We start from the raw sequence: 12,410 nt of genomic DNA on the forward strand, positions 1-12,410 counted from the left end.
TGTTACACTGATGTCACCATGGGTTCTTAAGGGGTTAAGACTTTAACCTCAGTGGATCCTGTCTTTAGTTTGCAAGCATACTTTATAATCCACAAACTTCCAAATATAGAATTTTACACACAGTATTCTTTTTTTCTTTTGTTGTAAATGATTAAAAATAGCTGCTTCCACTTGCATAGTTTTTTTTTAAACTAAGTCATTTTAGAATGAACTGATCATATAGAGGAGACAAAGTACAATGAAGACAAAACAGATCCTTACGAGATCAAAGGTGTTTAACTACAAACCAATTGAATGCATGGATGGAAGGAAGGAAGGAAGGGTCAATAGTTGGTTTAGTCTAACAGAACCTACATTTACCACAGACTTTACCAGGGAGGCTGATGAATGTGATTCCCTCGTACTTAAAACACAAACACTAACAGGTTTGATTTCTTAAAAAGGTAAACCACAACCCAACTGCCACCAGTCTTCACACAATGTTGCAGAGATCTATCAGCTCAACTCGTTCTACAATTGTCTAGAGAAACTCTGATTTATCCAACTCCAGTGCCTTGCTTGCTGCCCCTGGCCTTATTTGACTACCACGACAAACCCCAGACCTGGCATTTGGTGGCCTAACCCCAAAGTCTAGGTACCATGCTCCATCAGAGAAGGACCTGTTGTTCAAAGTACCTCTTCCTCTCAGACATTTTCAGTAAAGGTCAACAACTCTCCATCGGCAGCAAACGGTGTTGTTGGCCGCTATCTAAACACCTGACAGTTTGTTCTGCAATGAGTCGACTTTTTCTCAGGATCTAACAAAGGGCCTTTTACAGCCAAGTTTTAGCTTTAGTGATGGTCAAGACTGCAGTACACTTGGCCAGAACATATCTGTCAACCAGAACTTTTGAGAAATTTTAAGATCGCAGACTGCTCGTAGAGAGAAAATGTTCATGCACATGCTGAGGCATTCTGAGGGCGAAAAGTTATAGTGAATACTTCAACAGCACGCAATGGTAAATAAAGGTAAAGTAGGTGAGACACAGGCAGATTTTTCAAATATTTGACCCCCTGAACCCTGCGCACTCTGAAAGGGGCTCTTAGAGCTGTTCACATGATAAGTGCGTGATCCTTCCACGCAGCCCAACTGATAAAAAAAAACTAAAAAGAGTCAATTAGTCAATGAGACCATAGTTTGTGTGGACATCCTACAGGTGTCTTATGGGCACTTAAGTGTCACCTGTACATTCCATCCATGCAGCATTTGTGTGCGGTCAGTAAAGAGCCAGTGTGTGCACCTTACTAACGACTAAAGTATGGCATAAGCGCTCAGTGCGACAGCATCAACCATACGTCATCAGTGTGTGCAACTAACATTATTCTTACTAATACTTCACAACATATTAACCACAGTGACGTGCAGTGAGGTTCACGGCTGGTGAGGCACTGACGTCATCAGTCAGATTTACCGATATATGAACTCTACAGAGCAGCTCATTCACCATTTAATTGACAACAATTAAAATCTGTTGTTTAAAATTTCATTTCAGTATTTTTCTTCCGTTTACAAACTGTAGCATAGAAAAATTCTTGAGTTTAGGGGTTTAAAGGGTACAGCTTTTTTTGGCTGTTGATCTCTATACATGAGGCTTTAAAAGTGCTGTCTGTTGATCATTGCCACATTTTTGAAAAATTAAAATAAACTTGTTTAACTCTTGAAAATAGAGTGAAAAAATGTCCGTGTGCTGCCCCCTAAAGGTTGAATCGGGGTATTACAGTTGAATTTTGTGATTGGTCAAACCATGTAAGTTTCAGAAGTCTCATGTCATGATCTGCAGCTCCAGTAATGATAAGAGTCCTGTTCCTCAGCCCCACCCCTCTGACTGGATTTTAATATTTCAGCTGTGGGTTGAGTCAGCTTCCAACTTTACTGTTTGGTTACTCTTTAAAAATGAAATCCCCCATTTAGAAATTGATGCTAAACAATATTAAAGAGTATCTGGAAGGCTTAACTTGTTTGCTGCCATTAATTCTTTTATTCTTTGGCCGTGGTGTCACATTCTCTGGGTTCACCAGCGCCCTCTGCCTCATGGTATGCGTACTGCACCTAGTGTGTTTTTAAAGCGCATTTTTAGCAAATAAAAAGACTTAATGAGTCACAAACTGGCACCAATGTAATCAGACAGATGGCAAGAGATAGGCAAATTAGGTACTTTTAAAAGAAAGTGTCTTTTATGATGATGGAAAGACAGAAACAATACAGCGCATGCGTCAGCTGCAGCTACAGTCAGTGTCCGCGGCGCTGGAGAGGCGGGGCTACAGCTGCCTCACCCAGCGCTGTTTGGCATATTTGAACATCAAACTTGTAAATTTGCTGCTTTTTTACTGAAGAAATGTTGAAAACCCAAACAGAAACAGGTAATCAAAGAAAACACATGTCTAAAAAATATAAAATTAGATTTTTATTTTTAAAAAGTATATTCATTTATTGTAATTTATGCATTTTTAAGCTATATTTTGCACCTCACCTGCCTCCCCTGACTGCATGTCACTGGTTAACCAAACCCACGACAATCTTAGATTCCACTTTTATTTTGCCTCTTAAGGCGGCCACATGGGCATCGAGGGACCTGCAACACACACCTGTGTTCCCCTTAAGATAAAGCCACTCCTCTCTATGACCCTCCACAAGCTCCGACAACCCAAAATTCTGAAGCACCCATACAGGTGCATGTGACTAAAGACTTAAATGATAAGTCAAAGTTTTATCAAGACACATCAACGGGGGTAAAAGTATGAGTGTCAATGTAGAGAAAAACTGTTTCTATATTAAGAAATACTGAAGCCTATTAATATTCTCTCAGAATGATGAAAATCTTAAATCAACAGCATAAAATCTGCTGGAGTAACAAAGAAATTCAACAAAAGTTGTTCAAATAACCTATGGTTACCGGTCTCCATCACTAGTCTATGACATATGAACAGGTGAAAATAATTGTAATCAACACTGAACCACCAAAATACCTTTAATGTTATTGAGTATTTCCTTGAGCTGTCCAAAGCTGTTCAGTAATGGATCCTGTTCCTCATCCTGCACAGAAAAATGACACGTTAGGAAAATGATACAACCACATCAGACAGAGGCTCCTGTTTTGTTGCACCACTTTTGTTGCAACGCCTTTTATATATTTCACACTACAAAATGTAAGACAAATGCCAAGTACATACCAGTGATGTATGAGTATTCCATCTGGAGTTTCTCTTTATCGCTCCAACAACAGTGGTAATTTCACCTTGGACAATGTAGATGTTCTTGTCCACCATGCTGCTTTCCTGACAGACGAAAACACACAGAAGAGTCGACTGTTAAACACAAACATTTTTCCCTTTTGTATGTTTTTGACAATACAAAATAAAAGGCAGAACTAACCGCAAAGTGTTTTTCCCTTTGACTTTTTTTAAAGAGCACACAAACATGGCAGACCGGCCCCAATGTAATTTAAAGCGACTGTTTGGATCCTTTTTGGCTTTCATAATGTTGAGGATCAATTAGAATAAAGTCACATGGTGTTAAGTTATGTCACACCAAATATAAATATGTAGGGAACACAATAAATTTGTGAAATCACAATGTGTGACTAGCTAGAACAGGAGTCTGCAACCTGCAGCTCCAGATCCACATCTGGATCTTTCATCTCTCCATTGTGACTCCTTAACCAAACATAAAATAAGTAATGGAGACTGCTGATCCAGACATGTCGACCGTCAGAGTCAGCAGCTCCTGATAATGACTGTCTAACCAAAACTACCTAAAGAAAACAAACAAACAAAGCCTGAAAACTAAGACTACCAAGATCCAACCACAAACTAAAATAACAAAACCCAGCAGAGTAAGACTGCTGAGGACCAAGAGGAGAAAAAGAACAAAAAAAAGAAATAGCAATTTCTTAAAGTAAAGATTACTCAATTAGCATTTATTTAATTTGTTAAATGTATAAATTGATGTCTGAGGTGCACATAGATGATAAAATATGTAGGTTTTTACATCCTGCTGACCTGAAGACGTCTTTACTTTGGTTACTAGCTGTCAAGGGCTGCACTGAGATGATCCTGTTTGGCACAAAGCCTATTTTACTTTGAAAAATAAGTAAAAAATGATTTGCTATGTTCTTTTTAGATTTTTGCTTTTGTTTGTGCCAAAAAATAGACATAATTCGTGTTTATTATTTAAAAAAAGAAGGTCCTGACTGCAAATTCAAATTTCTTAAAGGCTAAAGTAAGAATATGCGGCTCCTTCTAGGTTTTGATCAGTAGAAAACGAACCCAAATGTCTCTTTTACTGTTGAAGGTTGCCGACCCCTGAGCTCGACTCTGTTTATATTGATTGACGCGAGTTAAAGAGCATTTATTAAAGCTGGTCGAATGATAAAACGTGATATTATCTTATTTAAGGTTGTTGAATTTAGGGATTTTTTTCCCCTTTTGATGCTGTGAAAGATTTTTGATTATCAACAAAATATTTTTCATGTTAGAATTTTTATGTTGTCAATAAAAGTTAAACAAAATCCTTGATCTTATTTTACTTAAAAATGCACTTTGGTAGAGAAAAGTAACCAAATGTTCCCGAGTGCGGCTAGGTCTGCAGCTCACCGCTCCCCCCAGGGGATGGGTCAGATGCGGAGAACAAATTTCCCACATCTCAGTGTGTGACAACTCATGGGACTTTTACTTTGTAGTAAACAAAAACATTTCTAAAAAAAAAACATGTAGATCTGCAGTGCATTGATCATGGTTTCATAATTGAATCATTGCCTCCTGAATTGTAATTGAATTGAACTGTGAGGTGCCTCAACATTCCCACCTCTACTAAATCCCTAAGTAACACTATTCATATTGCAGCAAAATTGTACTGGTGTTTGACTACAACACCTTTGTCATGTTTTCAAATCTCGTTTTCTTTCTTGAATGAAACAGTAGCTTTGTAACATAAAAAACTGCATTCTTCACGTATAATTAGGAGGGAAACTGTAAATAAGTCAGCTAAGAATTTGGCCACGATCTGCTTTAGTCCAATTTTAATTGGAAATGTTTGAAAGTGAATAAAAACAAAGTTTTCTCATGCCTGGAATCTCTCGTATAAAGTACTGACAGAATGTCTAACTTGATACAATCTAAAACCCGTATGGATAACCAAACAGATAAAATCAATATGGCGGTCATGTTTGACAAGCAGCAGGACTCAAAAAGGCTGGATTAACCTCCCCTGTCATTGGAATCTTGTTTTACAAAAAGATTTATGAGAGTACGGCCTGGATGGGCAATGACACATTCTATGAAATTCATTGTATGTTATCAATTCAAAATTACACAGAGTTGAAGAAATCTATGGTCACAGCAGCAGGCTTAGAGTCTATAATAGGACTCCATTGTGAGTCACTGATATGTAGGAAAGAACTGATATATTTCTTGAAACTGCGGCTGCAGACAACATTTAACAATGAGACTGTCTTTAAAACTGCACAAAGATTAAACTGCATCGCCTGCTTTATTTACAGAGTAGAGTACAGTAGAGCTGAGATAAATAAAGTTAAGTAGGCTAAAGTAGGGTGGGAAAAAGAAGAGTTTTAATCAAAACATTTTACAGAATAACGAAAAGCAATTCTGTTAAGTGACATTGATATCGGTTTAACACATTATTTTCACACACATTAAATACGATGAAAATTGCCAGTGTTTTCAACATGTTCTTATGGTTTTGTTCTGACGATGAAGGACACGGGGCAGCTGTGGTGCAGTGGTAGAAAGGTCAACCTCTGATCAGAAGATTGCATGTTCGATTCCCGCCTTGCCTGCCCCTGTGTTGAAGTGTCCTTGAGCAAGACACTGAACCCTTTATTGCTCCTGGTGGTTACAGGTTGGTGACAGTGTTTGGCTGCAAAGTGCCATCAGTATGTGAATAGGACTGATTGTAAAGGGCTTTGGGCCTTCAAGAAGGAGTAAAGTGCTACATAAGTATAAGCATCATCATATATTAGGAAAATTAAGCTCAGAATTGCATTTCTGAGTATTTCTTTATTCAAAATTGTTGTGAATCAGAAGCAGACAAAAAATGCAGTTTGGAATAGGGCTGCCACGATTAGTCAATTTAGTAATGACTATGTAGACTATTACAAAAGTCAACAACTAATTCAGTAGTTGATTACTTTTTTTATTTTTAAATCGCTAAACTGCGGTGCGCACTTTCTAATACCATACCTGCCATTGTCTCTATTTAAATGCATGTATGTGTTTTGAAATACCTCATTTGACTTAAAGAGGCCATACCATGATTTTCTTCAGCCTTTCAGAGTAAACTATATCCATATATAATGATCATACATTAACTTTGGAACACTAATAAAACTAATTATTTATGAAATGCGAGTTATTTTTGTGGATCGTTTAATACATGGAACTAAAACGACTCGATCTGTGAGGCTCCGCCTTAGGCTCCTTGTCATCATCCTTGAGCCTGCCTCCTCGAGCCTCCTCAGCATGACCAAACCACGTGGCTAAAGATCTCTTCAGTCATTGGCCAGCAGCTATGGGGGCGGGTCAAAACAGAAGAGAAAGATGGATGCGCTGCGATTAGCAAATGCTTGCCAGGATTATTCCCGTTTTCAAACTTATTATTTTGCTGATGAATTTTCAGCTAAATTGAGCGTGAAGGCCAAGTTCAATACTTTTTACTGCAGTTTTGGTACCCCGGAGGAATCCTGCATGACAGCTACGGCTACAGGTACACACGCTAATAAGTGATGGGTGACATGTAGATTGTTGGCAGAATCCATGTGACTCACGTTGAAAGTTGTTTTATTGAGCATGAATTCATCCGACCACATTTTAATGAGTTTCTGTGTCTCATCGTTGTGGTGTTATGACATTGTTCTGAAGAGAATTCTGTCAGAACTACAACAGAGCTTTAAGATGACGTCACGGCAGCAGCCCACGCACGTGCCGCGTAACGAGACACAGAAAAGCGAGTTATACATTTTTTAGTGGTGTTAAAATAAACGTTCTAACAAGAAGATCAATGCTCTACATTTGTCCGCGGCTCACCGATCGCCTCATTTCTAACGTGTCTACATCACGTGACTGTCAGGTATGGTGGCCGTTTTGGTTCAGTTGTTCTGCTCTCGGTTTGTTTCGTATTCAGACTGAGGAATCTCAGAGTGAACAGAAGTTCAGTCCGATTGAACCAAGACCACCTCAAAGGTTGGTCCAAGAGTGGTTCCTGGTACAGTTGTGATGCCAAGGTATTTATCACCTGCCAGGAGACACATTCTGGCAGAGGATAACTACCTCGGCTCCACAACTCTGTGGAGAAAGTGTGTGTTTGTTCGTTGTAGTCTGGGGGCGGAGCTTGCAAGAGATTGCACAGATTCTTCCTGGAGGGGGCAGTTCACATCGTGCTGACGTCAGCACAATTCCAACCGCTCGTTTTGTGGGAATGGGAGGGGCTGCTGCAGACAGTGCAGGTTTTTAGAGGATTACTCTTAAATGCATGAGCGGATCAAAATACCACTTTGAGGTTCCTTATAGTGAGGAATGGACAGTATAATGCACTTAAACCTCAAAAAGTAGAAATTTCATGGTAGGGCCCATTTAAGTCTTTTTTTAACCAAATGAAGGAAAGAAGCTGCACAATTCATTAAGAGTTTTATAAACTGTCTTCATTTAGCATATATCGTAGCTTAAACACTTCAAGTTTAAAGCTAATGATGGTTAGGTTGTGTGTTTTACATCCAGCTCAGGCGTGGCCCGATTAAATATTAGTTTGTGGCAGCCCTAGTTTGGAATAGATCGTAGTTTTGATGTAGAAAATATACTATTTGGGTCACAAGTTTCATGCTCCATTCTGATCATCCACTTGCAGACAAATAGATCCAAAAACGTCTTTATTTTCCTCATCTGAGCTGGAATCTCAACGTTAATGTTACTTTTAACTAACCTAATGTTAAATTAGGTAAAGTAAGTGAGTAAATCATAATTTATATAGTACTTTTTGCACAGTGCAACTCACAAAGTGTTTCACAAAGTTAAAGCAAGATAAAACCAAGTACATGCCGCTTATAGGTAAACACAATAAAACATGTTAACATGTTAAGTAAGATAAGTAAAATAAAAGATAGCTAAAAGAAGAAAAATGTCAGATAAAAGGTCTTCTAAATAAAAACGTTTTAAAACATTCGACTGAATTAATTTGGCCCAGACACAGAGGGAGGGGGTTCCAGATTTGGGGAGCGACTGCCCGAAAGGCGAGGTCTCCCCTCGTTTTAAAACGCGTCAAGGATTATCATCTAGGGAGCCATGCAGGAGTGTGTAGAGTTAAAGGGTCAAAAATATAGGAGTTGATCCAAACAAAGGCTTAAAATAATATCTTAAAATATATTCTAAATTGAGGAGCTGTAAGCTAGTGAGAGTTAAGACTTTTTTAAGTTTGTGTGACAATGTTTTGACACACTGCACACTTCACTATTAAAAGACTATTAAAAACAACAAATAAAGCTTGAAATTGTGCAAAGCAGACATTTGTTAGATCCTTAGTCTGTAGTTTTAGATGGGCTTTGATAAGCATGATGCTTAAGCGCATTTCTTTAATGTTGATTATAATTTAAAAGTTGTAAATTGTTACATATATAGTACCACATTAACTTCAAACTGAATCTACTGTAGTGTAATATTTTATATTTTTAAATGGCTTTTCACATACATTTTTTACTTTTTTGTTGTTTATCTTTTGCCATATTCCCTCAGGGGTCACTGAAGCAAATCAGCTTTCACAGATTGGAAGAACATTTCTAAACATTTCTAAAGTATTTAACATTGTCATCTTAGAGTTTAGTTCATTTTGAATATTAGACCATTGCTTGCACTTTTGCTTGCACTTTGTTTACAGTGAGTATGAGAGCATTGTTTAAAACACTAAGCCTGAAGCTGGCAGCATGTTGCAGAGCAAACTGGATCTTTTTCATTCAGATTTCATTGATTCCTGGATTCCTGAGTCACTTTAACCCTTCTTTACTGGAACTTACACTCAATTCAGTAACATATTTTTGAAAAGGGTACAATAAATATAATGTTTGCTAATCAAAGCCACACTTCTAATGATACAATTACTAATTTCATTTGCTTGGTCTGATATGGAAGCTTGATAATTAGATTAACGTGTGAGCCTCTCCAACGATATGATGCTGAATAATCAACTGGAGTAGGAAAATGAAAAATAAAAAGACAAAAACAATTGAATGAGTATTTCATATATTACCAAATATAGAAGGTTAAGGCCATAATATATGTTAAATCATATAGCTAGCACAACTAGCCGGCGCGTGCAGCTTCTCTTTAGCACGTGAAATCACTGACGTTTGTCACATGAACTTGTTTAATATCAAGCAACGATAAGTTGAGCCCTGTCTGCACAACTAAAACACAAATAAAACAGTTGTCTAACCTTTGTGCGGCTGCTCCTTTTCCAACGGGATCCAAATGTACCTATGCTAGCTCAGTGAGCTAGCAGGCTAGCTAGCGAGGGTTGCCAGAAAAGAAGCAAAGTTCAGTTCCTTGCGACACCTGGACAAGCTACAGGAATCGGACATTCCACTTTATCACTATATAAAATTTAAAAACTCTTTCTATTCATTAAGTCTTCAGTAACGTATAAATAATGAATAAAGGGACCGACTTCCTGTAGCTGTCAGTCTGGTTTTGGTAAACACACTGACGTGGAAAAGCAGTGCGCTCTCAACCTAGCATGACTAAAGCCCTTTGATTGACGTGTATTCACACAGCAGTCTATGGTGAAAAATGTGTTCCCAGATACGACTATTTGTTACATATTTCACAATTTTTTTTTATATTTTAATAATTTGATTTATATTCTACTGAAGTATATTAAGCAACGATGATCATTTTAATTTTACTTGTAAAAGTGAATTGAGGGCGGGATCAATGTTAATATTGTAGAGCAAGGTAGGTTGCACTTGGCTGATGACGTAAGCAGGGCCTTTGAAAGCACTGGCTGCCTTAAAATAAGATCTAAACGCCTTTTGATGAAATATGTTTAAATATATGTTTCATCTTTTAAACTGTCATCAGAAACAGTGAATATAAATTAAAAAAATTTAAAAAGACAGCCTTTTATCAAAAATATAATGAACAAATCATCGATTGGCTGCACAATCACTCAGGTTATGTCTGCAATCCCTCCTTGCTCCCTATTCTAAAAAAAATTATAACCTCAACCAGAGGGGGGAGAAATCAAGTTTTTTTTTTTTTTTTTTCAAATTCACCAAAAACTGCAATTCCCAGAGCACCACTACTTCAAATTTGGTATAATTGACAAGCCTCAAATATCCCCTCTAGATACTACTAAATGGAGTTCATTCAGTAGTATGCAGCGACGGTGAGATATTCAAATTTAGAAATGTCCTCTACAGAGGACAAATTCGCATTTCTCGTAGTCAGGAAGATCTAGTCCAGGACTATCTAGTGTTGGATTTTAAAGGTAAATCGAAGACAACAACAGTACATCACTTTTTTTTGGTGAATATAACATCAGTGATTTCCTGAGGTAAAACCTAATAAATATGAACAGTTTATAAAGACTATTTATGAAATCACTGTATTCTGAAGATGAAAACTTGAAAAAATAAATTGAAATACGTTTTCTCCACATGAAAAATCATTCAAATAAAATGCATTGTGGTCTATATAAGCCAATCAGTGGACACTGCACACACTGCTTTAGCTTCTGAATTTCATTTTTTTTATTTTCTACAAAATGGCATACACACTGTATAGCAGGGGTGTCAAACTCAATCACACAAGGGGCCAAAATCCAAAACACACCTAGGTTATGGGCCGAACGGGATAAACATTTATTGAGCACAATAAAACGACATTTTTAAAAAATGTAAAACTGTAACTTGACATAATTATGAATTAGATGTATAGCATTACCTGCAATAAGTCTAGTGTGAATGCTGTAAGCTGAATTTGGCCGCTGGAGATGCTAGAATTGATAGCTAAAAATGCTGAAAACACTGAAGCTGATTGCTGAAAATGCTAAAGGTAATAGCTGAAAACACTGAAGCTGATAGCTGAAAATGCTAAAGGTAATAGCTGAAAACACTGAAGCTGATAGCTGGAAATGCTAAAGTTAACAGTGTTTAAACATAGATCCACCAGTAAATCAAGAGTGCTGCCTTTTGGCTCCTTCTTCACTACCACATTACTGTACTCACCACCACTGCTGTCACACTCGTTTATGATGTGGGCAGGAGCTCCACCCATCAAAATTACATTTTTCAGTTCCTACTTGGAGCTATTTACTCTCACTCCAGCCACTTTGAACTCATCTATGAACTAGCACTCCTAAGGTCCTGGTCAAAAGAAACCAGAAGCACCACATCATCTACAAAAAGCACAGGTGAAGTCATACAGTCCCCTTCTCCCTCTGGCCCCTGGATGCACACAGATTCTGTCCATGAAAAGCATGAACTGACAAAGGGCATTCCTGCAAAGTTCCAGCATCCACTGGCAGCATATTTGACTCCCCACCTGCACTTCAAACCAAGCTCTTGTTCTAGTTGTAGAGACCAGATGGTCCGTAGTAGGGGGCACTGGACCCCATATTCTTAGACTACCTACAACAGAACTCTATAAAGGCCCAAGCCTTCTGTGCACGGTGTAGAGCTGATCCACTGCTCCACAATCAGGACGGTCGTTTTTAGAAAGAGGGACCAACACCCTGGTCTGTCAGTCCAGAACCAAATGATTCCCCAGGTGCAGATACATTATCACTATACTCTTTGCAAACAGAAACGACCTTTGCTCAACCAATCAGACAACCTGTCTATGGTTGAAGTATGTAGACCCAACTTATCTCAGACTTCTGTTTACTCACTGCAAACTGTTTAATCACCTTTGAGGTTTGCAATTACAACATTTTGTCCATCTGAGGACGTTTCTGTACAGGTAATAAAGCTTTTCCTTGTTCCTGTTATGAACTGACATGGGATGAAAAATGCAAAAGCTTTACCGAGTGAGAAATATGGGGTACTGGCCCTGATTGTCTGATTTTCTAAATCTTTACCTTTCAAAGTAGAGGCGGCACTGAACTTCATACTGTTTGTGTGTTCTCGTCATACCAAGAATGTACACACAGCAAGCATCTTCAACTGATGTTCCTCGTTGAACACCTGGACCTCAACACTGGTTGGTCTGAATCCCACGAAACAGGTTTGAATGTCTGCTTTGTCATTTTAAGTTGCTCTTCAAGATCTGCTGGCTGTGAGGAAACATGGACTGAAGCCATGTCGAATTTTTCATTCATCCAAACTTAGACAAGTATTCTGCAGTACTTTTAACTGTTTTAGATTCATTAA

The 12,410-nt window shown here is 38.1% G+C and overlaps 1 protein-coding gene across 5 annotated transcripts in view; it reads right to left on the bottom strand.

Moving 5' to 3' along the window:
- gbf1 (golgi brefeldin A resistant guanine nucleotide exchange factor 1) overlaps window positions 1–9,760 on the bottom strand; it is a 91,787-nt gene extending 82,027 nt beyond the window's left edge. For all 5 annotated transcript variants that reach the window (XR_004949144.1, XR_004949143.1, XM_036215422.1 and 2 more), the window contains exons 1-3: window positions 9,476–9,760; window positions 3,211–3,315; window positions 3,007–3,073 (exon numbers count right to left, since the gene is read on the bottom strand). Coding sequence is in view for 3 of the 5 variants with exons in the window: in XM_036215422.1 (XP_036071315.1) it covers window positions 3,007–3,073; window positions 3,211–3,306 (163 nt within the window). In the remaining 2 variants the exon portion in view is untranslated. The remainder of the gene's footprint in view (window positions 1–3,006; window positions 3,074–3,210; window positions 3,316–9,475) is intronic.
- Between the last annotated feature and the right edge of the window lie 2,650 nt (window positions 9,761–12,410).

This window comes from Oryzias melastigma, linkage group LG15 (genome assembly GCF_002922805.2).
Source record: "Oryzias melastigma strain HK-1 linkage group LG15, ASM292280v2, whole genome shotgun sequence".
Lineage (NCBI taxonomy): Eukaryota > Metazoa > Chordata > Actinopteri > Beloniformes > Adrianichthyidae > Oryzias > Oryzias melastigma.